A 13,705-nucleotide genomic window follows, 5' to 3' on the forward strand; every position below is an offset into this window, starting at 1 on the left:
ACAAGCGCTTCAGAGAGACTTTCCAGGAGGTTTTGTTCATAACTATAGCCCTTGAAACAATAAAAATTGAAGAGACAAATAGTATAAACCTTAAAACTCTGCTTAAAAAATCAAAATGCTTCTTTAAACAATTAGTTAATTTATGGGAATTTTTATTTAACCATAGGGTTAACATTTCATGTTGATCACCATTTCTAATTTATCAGAAAATTAAATAACATTATCATTTTCTTTTATTCATATGGAGTTAATACCCGCTGACTAAAATTGGTTGGATATATTACTTATCAAAGTAATCTAGGAATTAGTAACATCTATAGAGCCACTCATTTGGACTTGATACATTCAGGAAGCATTTTGCCACATATATTTATTTGGCTATTTTCACTGCCAAAACTTTCAAGAAATTTCAAATTTTGCTTTTTGTATTTGGGTCTTTTTTTAGATTAAAAGTTCCGCATGCAAATTATAATTAAGTATAGTCCCACTGCAGATGAGCCGACTTTCTGAAATAATACTTTCTGTAGTAATTGTTAGAAAATGGATATTTTTCATAGAAACATCATGCACTCGAAGATCTTGTTCTTGACAAGGACTTGGCATCAAATTAGTAATAGATTTTTTTTTAATGTCTTAAAGCAAGTAGGTAACAACAAAAAATATTCTGTAATCCATTTGTATAGTAAAATAGTTTGCAGAGCTTCATAAAATGGGCATAATAATGGTTAGACAATGATTATATACAGGGGTCTTATATACCGTTAAGTGACATTGAGCTCAGAAAAAAACATACTTTTTTTTTTGTAGGTTAAACTTGCTTTAGCTAAAACCAAATAATCTGGCCTAATTTTTTAGAATTTAGAAAGGAATCTTGGGAAAGTAGTGATTCTTACATTTCTTTCACACGCAGGCCAGGAATATTTGGTATGTTGCCATTTTTTCCCCTCTTGATACTTACCTTTCTTTTAGGACATTTACTACCATTCATTTAATTATACTTTATACTCAAATTTGAGCCCATTATTTTGAGAAGGGACCACTGTACTAAGCATTTACAGATTTCCTCAAGGCTCTATTTCAGGATGGATTGTGTTTTGAGAGGGCTTGAAAAATAAGAGTCCCTAGAATTAAGCCCATTTTTCCCTGTTCTTCCCTAATACCTAGTCAATATTAAGAGGAGCACTAAAGAAGCCACAGAGCAGGGAGTTTGGGGTGTAGAGAGCTGTTTCCTTCTTCCAGGCTGCCCAGTACCCTGCTGTAGGAATCTTAGAGGATTTGGACACAGATGTTAAGTATAAAAGTCAGGGGTATGGCAGTCACAATAGAAAAAGGACTTTACATGATCAACTTCAGGGATCAATATCCTGAAAGTTATAGTAACCAATCTAGTTCTGATTATTATGAGTTCAAATCATTTAGCAAGGGAAGTTGAAACCTATTTCTTGGATAGCCACAGTTTTCCAGTAGACTGAAAAGGAAGGAGTAATTTCATTGATACATTTTGAGATAATTTTACCAGTAATTTTTTTCTCTCAACAAGTATTTATTGACCACCACTGTGTGTCAGATATTCTAAGCACTGGGGAAACAATGGTGAATAAAATAGATAAAAATTGCTGTCCTCATGGAGCTTACATTCTAAATAATACTATCAAGTAATCAGACATTATTTACACTGATTTCTCAACCTTCTGCTGGGAAGATTTTCTCCTCTGTTTTAAAAGGTCTGAACAGTAGCTCTTAGGAAAGCTAAACAAATGGCTGTCTTGGCCTGCAAGGGCAAGATTTTCTAAGATTTCCAAGTTGACCCAGGACAACTGCACCCAGTACTACTAAAGTAAATAACAGCCTCAAGTGGAAATACAAAAAACTTCTCCTCACCAGCATCTACCTACAATGATAACATGAGATAATAATAAATTAAAAAGCTTAAAGAAAACTATTTCCTGGTAATCATCACCAGAAAATGTTTGTTTACAGATACCAACTGTATATTCTTTCTGTTATAGAAAGTATCCCTTAAAAACCAGATAATTAAAAACTTCCTTCCCCATTTTGCAGCCTATATTTTGAGTTTTGATCTAGTTGACCACATTTTTAAAAGGAAATTTCAAAAGACCTGTATTCTTAAAATCATTATCAAACCTAATATTTAAAATAACAAGTGTTGATATTCTTTTCCATTCTATCAAGTTATGGAGCCTTTTGGGAAGACTGTATCTGTGAGATAGGTAAGCTGTTTGTTTTTTTATTTTTATTATTATTATTTTTAAATTATTATTATTATTATTATTTTGACGGAGTTTCGCTCTTGTTACCCAGGCTGGAGTGCAATGGCGCGATCTCGGCTCACCGCAACTTCCGCCTCCTGGGTTCAGGCAATTCTCCTGCCTCAGCCTCCTGAGTAGCTGGGATTACAGGCACGCGCCACCATGCCCAGCTAATTTTTTGTATTTTTAGTAGAGACGGGGTTTCACCATGTTGACCAGAATGGTCTCGATCTCTCGACCTCGTGATCCACCCGCCTCGGCCTCCCAAAGTGCTGGGATTACAGGCGTGAGCCACCACGCCCGGCAAATTATTATTATTTTTTAAAGATGGGGTTTCACCAGGTTGGTCAGGCTGGTCTTGAACTCTCGACCTCAGGTGATCCGCCCACCTTGGCCTCCCAGAGTGCTTTTATTTTTATTTCTTTTCTGAGACGGAATCTTGCTCTGTATTATTATTATTATTATTTTTAATTTTTTTGAGACGGAGTTCTGCTCTTGTCACCCAGGCTGGAGTGCAATGGTGCAGTCTCGGCTCACCGCAACCTCCGCCTCCTGGGTTCAGGCAATTCTTCTGCCTCAGCCTCCTGAGTAGCTGGGATTACAGGCACGTGCCACTATGCCCAGCTAATTTTTTGTATTTTTAGTAGAGACGGGGTTTCACCAAGTTGACCAGGATGGTCTCAATCTCTTGACCTTGTGATCCACCTGCCTGGGCCTCCCAAAGTGCTGGGATTACAGGCATGAGCCACCACGCCCGGCCATATTATTAATAATAATAATAAATAATTTTAGACAGAGTTGCTCTGTCACCCACGCTGGAGTGCAGTGGTGCGATCTCAGCTCATTGCAACCTCTGCTTCCCAGGTTCAAGCAATTCTTATGCTTCAGCCTCCCAAGAAGCTGGGACTACAGTCATGTGCCACCACGCCTGGCTACTTTTTATATTTTTAGTAGAGAGAGGGTTTTGCCACATTGGCCAGACTGGTCTCGAACTTCTGACTGCAAGTAATCCACCTGCCTCAGCCTCCCAAAGTGCTGGGATTATAGGTGTGAGCCACTGCACCTGGCCAGTAAGCTGTTTGTTAACTGGCCTCACAGGAATGTTGAATTAACAATCAAATGTTTATAAACTTTTGTTTCTTGATTGAAAGATATTGTATTACTACTGTAGATTAAGTTATAATTACTGAAGAAGTCACAGTGATAGCAACTAGCTTAATATTAGGCACTCAGGTTTTTAAAATTGAAGTGGGTTTCCACATGATGAGTAGCCCCGGCATTTCTCTCTATAGTTTATATCCTTAAGTATAAGTTAAACATATCCAAATAAGCAAATTTGCATCTCAGGACCTTTGTTCAGCAAATATTAACATATTCTACAATTCTAATTACAGAAACAAGAAGAATTCGCAAAAACTTTACTGAAGAAGAAGTAAATTACCTTTTCAATGGAGTTAAGAAAATGGGAAATCACTGGAATTTAATTTTGTGGTCTTTCCCCTTTCAGCAAGGACGGAAGGCTGTGGACCTTGCTCACAAATACCACAAGCTGACCAAACGCCCCGAATGTGCAGCTTCTTGATTGGAAGAAGACTGTCGGTTTTTAGTTTGGATTCTTAAAATACATTGCCTTGAAAGATACAACATTACATTTAAAGTATGTTTCTAAACTCTTATGAGAAGGAATGTGGAAATGAGGATACAGTTTTCATTAAACAGTTTTTGTGATGCTGAAACTCATCACATTATTACAGTGATTTATAAAGCAGATATATTTTCAGTATACAGATTAGGAAGCTAAAATTCCTTCATAAGATCAAAGATTTGTTTAGGACTATGCTTTTATTTTTCCTTAAGCTTAAAGGACATAGAGAAAAGAATGATGAGCCTTTAAACGTTATTTGGCATTATATTGCAATAAATACTATGAGACATTTGGATTTTGGTATTTTTACACTGTGCAAATGTCCCTCCCCAGAATTCAGGAATTATAGTTTCCCAAGCTATTTAAGGTTCCCACATACTAAATCAATATTTGCCATTTTGTTAATTAAAATATTTCCTTGGCTGTGGTGGTGGCTCACATTTGTAATCCCAGCACTTTGGGAGGCCAACGTGGGAGGACTACTTGAGGCAAGGAATTTAAGACCAGCCTGGGCAACAGACCCCCATCTTTACAAAAAAATTAAAAATTAGTTGGATGTGGTGGCATGCCTCTGTGGTCCTAGTTACTTGAGAGTTCGAGGTTGTAGTCAGTTATGAGTGTTTCACTGTATTCTAGCCTGGACAAGAGAGTGAGACCCTGTCTCTTTAAAAAGTTTCCATATTGTTTACTGTAGTAAACAATATTCTTCTAAAGGCTAATTGTGATGTTGATTTGAATACTCCCACATTGTATAGTCAGGTTCACTTCTTTTTGGTGTGTGTTTATTTGCTTTAGTTTTTTAGAAGTGGCTACACTTTCCCTTCTCTCTATATGTCTTTATCCTTCATATTGATGAGCCCTAGTTACTTGGTGTTGCAGCAGAACAATGTCATGTCCCCTTATGAGTTTAGTCACTGACCACTTGACACTTCTTGTCTTTGCAAAACATGTCCAGAAATGTCACCCTAAGAAATCAGCCTGACTGGCATGGGGCTGTTAGCATCAGTGAGGTTTTATGGGTTCTACCCTAAGAAGCTTCTTGGCATTCTACATGACCAACTCTCAGATTATAGTTAATATAGTAATGACTTGTAGAATGTAACTTTTATTACTTTCAAACAATTTCCTATCCCATTCCTATGGATTTTTTTTCTTTTTTAGACAGAGTCTTGCTCTGTCATCCAGGCTGGAGTGCAGTGGTGTGATCTTGGCCCACTGCAGCCTCTGCCTCCTGGGTTCAGGTGATTCTTGTGCTTCAGCCTCCCAAGTAGCTGGGATTACAGGTGCATGCCACCATTCTTTGCTTTTTTTTTTTTTTTTTGGTACTTTATTAGTAGAGACGGGGTTTCACTGTGTTGGCCGGGCTGGTCTGGAACTCCTGACCTCAAGAGATCTACCAGCCTTGGCCTCCCAAAGTGCTGGGATTACAGGCATGAGCCACCGCACCTGGCCTTCCTATGCATTTTTGCTAAACCATTCCACAGGACTTTAGTAGTTCCTGCTAAATTTCATCTTGTTAGATTTAGTCTCTGGTCAGTTTGTTATCCAGTAGATAAGGCAACCCTTCTTGCTTCAGGTCATCCACAACTTCATGACTGCTACTCTATTCTTATCCAAGTCACTGATGGCACCCTGAATTGGCTAGCCAGGGCAGTAGGTTAGGGCAGGCCCCTAGCAGCCTTTTCTGCTGGTCCCTCCTCTTCATCAGCCACATCTGGGCTAGTCTTTATTTTTTTAATTTTATTTATTTTTAAGAGAGTCTTGCTCTGTCACCAGGCTGGAGTGCACTGATGTGGTCTCAGCTCACTACAACCTCTGCCTCGTGTGTTCAAGCGATTCTCCTGCCTCAGCCTCTCGAGTAGCTGGGACTACAGGTGTGCACCACCACGCCCAGCTAATATTTGTATTTTTAGTAAAGACAGGGCTTCACTATGTTGGCCAGGATGGTCTCAATCTCTTGACATTGTAATCCACCGGCCTTGGCCTCCCAGAGTGCTGGGATTACAGGCGTGCGCCACCATGCCCAGCTGGGCTAGTGTTTTTTTTTGTTTGTTTTTTGAGATGGAGTTTTGCTCTTGTTACCCAGGCTGGAGTGCAATGGCGCGATCTCGGCTCACCGCAACCTCTGCCTCCTGGGTTCAGGCAATTCTCCTGCCTCAGCCTCCTGAGTAGCTGGGATTACAGGCATGCGCCACCATGCCCAGCTAATTTTTTTTTTTTTTTGTATTTTTAATAGAGACGGGGTTTCACCATGTTGATCAGGATGGTCTCGATCTCTTGACCTCGTGATCCACCCGCCTCAGCCTCCCAAAGTGCTGGGATTACAGGCTTGAGCCACCGCGCCCGGCTTGGGCTAGTCTTTAATAAGCCCCAATGCTATCATCCAGCCTCCATTTCACTTTCTCATCTAAGATGTGAATTGTCAAAAGCCCTGTTGAAATCTGCATTTGCTATATCTGCAGCATCCGCCTACACGGTACTCCTGCAAAAAAGAAAGCTACTGTGTAAATCTGGTACTCTCTTTTCCTTTAACCTCTAATCACAAAATTTCACTTAGTGCTGATTAAGCTTATTGGCCTGTAATTTTCAACTCCATCTTCTGTCCTGTGAGAATTCAGCACTGCTTGCCCTTTTAGGACTTCTGGCACTTTGCCTTATTTTCCCAGATATCCAAGGGAGGAACTCAATAGGTTTTCACTCTCGTCTTGTTTAAACTTTACATCCAGTTTGGCAGATGATATGCCCGTTTCTTGTATCCCGTAATTCATGCTGCCAGATTTTTGGCATCAGGATCACAATCCTACTCATCTGAAACCCACTTAGTTGGTGCTTTGCTGCCATATTCCACTTTCTTGTGATATTTAGAAATGTCTTGTTAGCCTGTTTCCATAGAGAATGGTAAGAGTCCTCAAGTAGAAGCCACACCTAAAATAAAGCTTGATAATGGAATGTATTTTTTTCCTTCAGTTACTCTCCAGTCTTTCCCTTTTCCATCCCTTTCCCTGTTTTCCTCCCCGCTCTGCACCTGCCCCCCGTCACCCAATGCAAGGAAGTCAAAAGCTCTTCTGGTGTGAAATGCTGGCTCCCTGAAAACATCATTTAAAAAGCATGTTAGTAAGGCACAGCCAAGTGTATTGTGCACTGTGGTCAAGAGCACTATCTCACAGTCTTTAGTCTTCAGAGAAGGGGTAAAAGCAGGATATTTATGAGGATTTTGGGGTCTTGCTTAAGGCTGATCTTTCAATGCAAGGCTTGACTACGGTTAGGCCAAGTTCATACATGATACAATGAGTAAGAGTAGAAACACCGAATGCCGTCTTCTAGCCTTGGGTCCTCGGGTGGGTTTCTTAAACTTTCTGAGCTTTAGGTTCCTCATCTGTGAAAGAGATAAGATTCGGTGAGATCATGTGTGACTCTGGCACACAGTGAGTTCTAGAAAAATGCCGCTTTTGTGTGTGCATCAGTCTGATTCCAAAGCCTAGGCTTTCGGGTCAGTTATCCCGGCCCCAGACGGCACAGGGGAATGGGCAAGGGGGTCTACTCTGCGCCTCTCGGCCGGCAGAGGCCGCCAGCGCGCCCTCGGTCCAGACAGTGCCCGCCCCTGTCACCGCCTCCCGGCGCATGGCTGCCCCGGCGGCTGCCTGACCGCCGCCCGCCACCTCGGCGGCCTCGCAACCCGTGGTAGTCCGTGGCCATCGCAGGCCTAGAGGACACGTTGGGCGGCGCAGTCCCCGCAGCGAAGTCGGCGGGAGGCGCGGGGCGGGGGACGGCCAGCGGGGGACGGCCCGGTCGGGGTCCTCGCAGGTCCTCGGCGTGCCCGGGGGAGGGCCCTCTTTGTGGCTGCAGTTGGCAAGATGGCGCCGGTGGGGGTAGAAAAGAAGCTGCTGCTGGGCCCCAACGGGTCCGCGGTGGCGGCCGCCGGCGACCTGACCAGTGAGGAGGAGGAAGGCCAGAGCCTATGGTGAGGTCGAGGGCGGTCGGGCCGGGCAGTGGAGGGCGCGGCCTTTGGGCTGGACCGTCGGACACACTTGAGGGGCCGTCGCGGGCCGGGCCATCCCAGCCCGGAGCTGACCATTCTTGCCATTGTCGCCGCAGGTCCTCCATCCTGAGCGAAGTGTCCACCCGTGCCAGGTCTAAGCTGCCGTCCGGCAAGAACATCCTGGTCTTCGGTGAGCGCCAGCCGCGGGGCGTTGCCCTAGGGCGCTGGGGTGGGCGAGGCGGGCGCCCCTCCCACAGGTCCCGGCCTTCCCCTTTCCAGCCGCCTGCCCGCAGCCTGGCGGGAAAGGCACCGTCGGACCTAGCACGGCAGCTGGAGGGTGGCCAATCTCCCTCGCCTGAGGGTGGGATGCTGCCCTCTTTGGAAAGCCCAGTGGTGCTCTGGGGTTGTCGGCACATTGTTTGAGTTACTTGGCCTTCGATGCCCCGTAGCCTCGACGGTTACCAAATTGAGGTCGTGGAGAGGGTAGCGAGTAGATGAGGTTAGGCAGAGAAGGTGGGAGAACGAGGTGACCTGGGCTCGGAGCTGTGGGGAAATGGCCACAGAAGCTGCCTTTGAGCCTCATCAGTAGTGCACAGTCGGAGGTTTTAGGGAGTTTGCAAAGGACAGAGAGTCAGCACTGGAGGCTTTTCCTGCTCTCACTGCTAGGTTACCTGAGTCAGGTCCCCTGATCTCTCTGGCATCACTCTCCTCAAATGAGGGAGTTTGGGTACATTCACACAGCAAGTCCAGTTGTTGCTTGGGACCTGTGGGCTGGACAGTGGCACATTATAGACGTCTCTTAAACACTGCACAAGAATCTCAGTCGTGGAAGACAGATGTATTGGTGATTGCATTATACCATGTGGATTATTGTGGAAGCATCACACTGCTTGGAGCTGTTGAAGGAGGGTGATTTGGGGGTTGAGTATTTTGCAGAAAAGTGTCAGTATGCAGGGACACAAGTGACCAGAGGGTGTGGGGTTTGGAAACTGCTAGAAGCGCCTGTGGTTGGTGCCTGCTAAGGTAAGTTGGGGGCAGATTGTGGGAAGGCTGAAGAGTTAATGCTATTTCCCGAAGTTCTCTGATTTTCAGAGGCCTTTTATCTCACCTCCATCCCCCAATTCTCATGGGAATCACTGCCTTGGTAGTTTTTCTACTGTTACTGAAGAGAATATGTGAACTTCCTCAGGAAATGACTGTGGTAGGTAATATCGGACCCTTAGAGATCTTCAAGAAGTGGGGGATCAGGACCACCAGATTTGAGTTTTAGAAAGAACACTGCCTGCAGAGGGACAAGTAGCTCAAAATGAGCAGGTACTGAAGTCAGTCTGACAGGTACGAACTATGGTCCGGATGCGGAGGGCCTGAATAAAGTAGAGGCATTGGAGATGGAGAGGAGGTCTTTGATCTGTGGACTGCCTTTCGATTCTCATTTTCTGTAATTCCATATTATTAAATGCCAGAGTGCCAAGTAATGTTCGTTGGCGATGGTTCTCCTTGATGTTTAAGGATCTGGGGAGAGGGGGTTGTTGTTTGGGTGGAGGGAGATGAGGAAGTGCTTAATAATTAACTGAGATTATACTAAAGAGTTTTGCTTAGGTCTGTTATTATTTTTGTCAGTTTCTCTGCCTCCAGAATGCTTGTGAAGGAGATGTACTAAAATCAAAAGTAAATAACTTCCATTCTTCACCATTGTGAAATAGGATCAGATCTTTTTTTAGTTCACAGTACCTGGACTTTTAGGTTAATTGTATCATATTTTGAAGATTTGTTGTTTTTCTTGTGAAAGTTTATCTTGTGAGAAACTAACCCTACCTTTTACTTTCACTTCTCCAAATGCATATCTTATAAATTATAGATAGGGCCTGTGGACCTGCCTCATTACTTCCCTTGTGAAGTAAGGATAACTGCAGTAGAATGTCATTTTAGATCTTGGAATTTGCTGCCTTTACCACCCTCTCCTCCCCACCCTCCCAACCACTCTTCCAGCAAAGTCTGCTTTGTTTATGAAAGCAGGTGAGACCTCAACAGCAGGCTTTGCATGAAATTGTTAGTTGTTCCTTGTCATGTGAGTGTCATGCCTCCCCATCCTTCCCGGAATAAACAGTACACCTTTGTCTTGCAAACATCCTTTGTAGGTGAAGATGGTTCTGGTAAAACAACCCTCATGACTAAACTACAAGGAGCTGAGCATGGCAAAAAAGGAAGAGGCCTAGAATATCTCTACCTCAGCGTGCATGATGAGGACCGAGATGGTGAGTGAAGCATCGATCCCATGGTAAGGGGGTGTATGCAGGACTGTCAGAGTCCTTTTGGGTGTAGTTCCTGCAGCATGACCATGCATTCTATTTTCTGTTTGGTTCTCAGAAAGTTAATCGCAGAGAATAGATGAATTATACAGCTTTTGCAGGGCTTAACCCACTTTCCTTTATAGAGTATGTTAGCAAAATTGGGGAATGGGACTGTTAGCTGCTGTTCTGGCTAGCCTCCACTTAAGAAGATATACTGAAGGTAAATTTTCACTTACCCGTAAAGGTAGTAAGAAAGATTTTTTTAAAGCTTTGGAGTTTTATACGAGAGAAATGCTTGGCTGTTCTGGGGACCATTGTTACTCTTCCTGGTTCTAGTAGAGAATCCGAAGTTGGTGTGGTTTAGAGTGTAACAATTTAACATATGTTCATAGGAGAGTTTCCTGAGTCTCTTGTGACGGTTTAGAAGTGGTAGTTTCTGCCAGACTTGGTGACTCCTGCCATAATCACAGCTACTCAAACTGAGGTGGGAGGATCGCTTGAGGCCAGGAGTTGGAGGCTGCAGTGAGTTATCATACCAGTACACTCCAGCCTGGGTGACAGAGTGAGACCATCTCTGTTTTTTAAAAAAGAAAAAATGAAAGAAATGCTTATTTTCTGTTTCTTCTGGTAGAGGAATAGATGCTCAGAGGTGAGTAATGTTCTTTAATTCCTCATCTCTAAAATGTGAGTAGTAATAATAGTTTCTGCTTAGGATGATTAAAAGGACATGAGAAACATTCTTACAAGAATTATATATAATTTAAAATTTTTTTCTTACAAGTGTAATTTTGAGTTGGAGTAATAGTTTTGGGTTTCAACTGTTCAGTAATGCCTCTTTTATAATCTTGTGGTTTTATGTTAGATTTTTTTTTGATACAGGGTTTTACTCTGTCACCCAGGCTGGAGTGCAGTGGCTCAGTCTCAGCTCATTGCAACCTTTGCCTCTTGGCCTCAGGTGATCCTTTCACCTCAGCTTCCCAAGTAGCTGGGGCTATAGGTGTACGCCACCACACCCGGCTAATTTTTGTACAGATGGGGTTTCACTATGTTGCCCGGGCTGGTCTCAAACTCCTGAGTTCAAGCAGTCTGTTCGCCTCAGCCTCTCAAAGTGCTGGGATTACAGGCGTGAACCACTGCACCCAGCCTGTGTTAGATCTTTTCAGTGACTCACAAATAATTATTGGTACCTAGGTCCTTTGTTGTTGTTGTTGCAAAGTTACCTGTATAACCTAAAGATGAAGTGTATTCATTAAATTACTTTCTTTAGCCTGGGCGTGGTGGCTCATGTGTAATCCCAGCACTTGGAGAGGCCAAGGTGGGTGGATCACTTGAAGTCAGGAGTTCAAGACCAGCCTGGTCAACTTGGTGAAACCCTATCTCTACTAAAAATACAAAATATTAGCTGGGTGTGGTGGTGCATGCCTGTAGTCCCTGCTACTAGGGAGGCTCAGGTGTGAAAATAGTTTGAACTCAGGAGGTAGAGGTTGCAGTTAGCTGAGATTGTGCCACTGTACTCCACTGGGTGACAAAGCAAGACTCCGTCTCAAACAAAAAATTTCTTTATATTGCCTTTACTCATTTAAGCAGTAAAGATTATGTTGTAGGCCGGGCGCGGTGGCTCAAGCCTGTAATCCCAGCACTTTGGGAGGCCGAGGTGGGTGGATCACGAGGTCAAGAGTTCGAGACCATCCTGGTCGACATGGTGAAACCCCATCTCTACTAAAAATACAAAAAATCAGCTGGGCATGGGGGCGTGTGCCTGTAATCCCAGCTACTCAGGAGGCTGAGGCAGGAGAATTGCCTGAACCCAGGAGGCGGAGGTTGCGGTGAGCCGAGATCGCGCCATTGCACTCCGGCCTGGGTAACAAGAGCGAAACTCCGTCTCAAAAAAAAAAAGATTATGTTGTAAGGTCAATTATATAATGAGGGCTGATCCTGCCATCTCTAGTCCCCAATTTTTTTATTGCTAAAATGACAAAGTTGAACCAAATTCTACCATCTCCAAGAGCTGTTCAGTAGAGAGCATTGGTGACCAGGTGCAGCGACTCACGCCTGTAATCCCAGCACTTTCGGAGTCCAAGGTGGGTGGATCACCTGAGGTTAGGAATTCCAGACCAGCCTGGCTAACATGGTGAAACCCTGTTTCTACTAAAAATACAATAAAATAGCTGGAAGTTCAAGATCAGCCTAACCAACATGGGAAACCCTGTCTCTACTAAAAATACTAAATTAGCTGGGCGTGGTGGCACATGCCTGTAATCTCAGCTATTCTGGAGGCTGAGGCTTGAACCCGGGAGGCGTAGGTTGTAGTGAGGCTAGATCACACCATTGCACTTCAGCCTGGGAAACAAGAAAAATGCCATCTCAAAATAACTAACTAACTAACTAACTAACTAAATAAGCAAGCTAGCTAGGCATGGTGGTGTATGCCTGTAATCCCAGTTACTCAGGAGACTGAGGCAGGAGAATTGCTTGAACCTGGGAGACAGAGGTTGCAGTGAGTCTAGATCATGCCGCTGCACTCCAACCTGGGCAACAGAGTGAGATTCTGTCTCAAAAAAAAAAAAGTAGAGGGCATGGGTAAGAGTCTTTTGTGTAAGGACAACAGAGGCATTTGGGTACCCATCTAGGCCCACTGGAGTCTATGCATACAGGGCTCTTGAGCCTGGCCAGAGGATCTCACGTCTTGAGTCTTTTGCTTCCCGATTTTTTTTTTGAACAACATGGTTACTGTGGAAAGAACTGTGGCTTTGGAGCTAGACATAACTGGTTCAGAATGCCATGCCTGTAGACAGTAGTTGTGTGGCTTTAGGTAAGTGACTTAACTACTCTGCACTTGAGTTTCCTCATTTGTAGAATGGGGAAATGGTGCCTATACAAGATAAAACAGGGTGTGTCAGGTGTAACAGTGCTTGAGATGCAGTGATAGCTCTAGTACCCTTTTGTTTCTTTTGGAAGTATAAAACAGGATGTAGATAATTTGTGAATCTCTATAGCCTCTTCTGTTTCAAGGTAGCATATTCCATGCCAAAGCATCGTATTGACCACATTTATTTGCTTTTAAGTATGTTTTAACTTCTATACAGATTTTTTTTTTTTTTTTTTTGAGACAGAGTTTCGCTCTTGTTACCCAGGCTGGAGTGCAATGGCGCGATCTCGGCTCACCGCAACCTCCGCCTCCTGGGCTCAGGCAATTCTCCTGCCTCAGCCTCCTGAGTAGCTGGGATTATAGGCACGCGCCACCACGCCCAGCTAATTTTTTGTATTTTTAGTAGAGACGGGGTTTCACCATGTTGACCAGGATGGTCTTGATCTCTCGACCTCGTGATCCACCCGCCTCGGCCTCCCAAAGTGCTGGGATTACAGGCTTGAGCCACCGCGCCCGGCCCTATACAGATTTTTTTAAGGTTACCTTAAAAACTTCTTGGTCTCTGCATTTATTGGATTCTTTTTAGGCCGCCTACTTGCCAGTTCCTGTTTGATGGAAGAATTGCCCTTATCTGTTGTTAATTATACATTT

The 13,705-nt window shown here is 43.8% G+C and overlaps 2 protein-coding genes across 2 annotated transcripts in view; both read left to right on the plus strand.

The window, feature by feature from the left end:
- The window catches only part of TERB1 (telomere repeat binding bouquet formation protein 1), a 48,030-nt gene extending 43,833 nt beyond the window's left edge, over nucleotides 1-4,197 (plus strand). Inside the window, exon 18 of the mRNA XM_003936270.4 lies at nucleotides 3,665-4,197. Within this exon, the coding sequence (XP_003936319.3) occupies nucleotides 3,665-3,852 (188 nt within the window). The 3' untranslated portion in view covers nucleotides 3,853-4,197. The remainder of the gene's footprint in view (nucleotides 1-3,664) is intronic.
- Nucleotides 4,198-7,717: 3,520 nt separating this feature from the next.
- DYNC1LI2 (dynein cytoplasmic 1 light intermediate chain 2) overlaps nucleotides 7,718-13,705 on the plus strand; it is a 33,270-nt gene continuing 27,282 nt past the window's right edge. Inside the window, exons 1-3 of the mRNA XM_003936268.4 lie at nucleotides 7,718-7,876; nucleotides 8,011-8,084; nucleotides 10,033-10,149. Coding sequence (XP_003936317.3) covers nucleotides 7,770-7,876; nucleotides 8,011-8,084; nucleotides 10,033-10,149 — 298 coding nt within the window. The 5' untranslated portion in view covers nucleotides 7,718-7,769. The remainder of the gene's footprint in view (nucleotides 7,877-8,010; nucleotides 8,085-10,032; nucleotides 10,150-13,705) is intronic.

Source organism: Saimiri boliviensis, chromosome 1, assembly GCF_048565385.1.
Source record: "Saimiri boliviensis isolate mSaiBol1 chromosome 1, mSaiBol1.pri, whole genome shotgun sequence".
Taxonomy (NCBI): Eukaryota; Metazoa; Chordata; class Mammalia; order Primates; family Cebidae; genus Saimiri; species Saimiri boliviensis.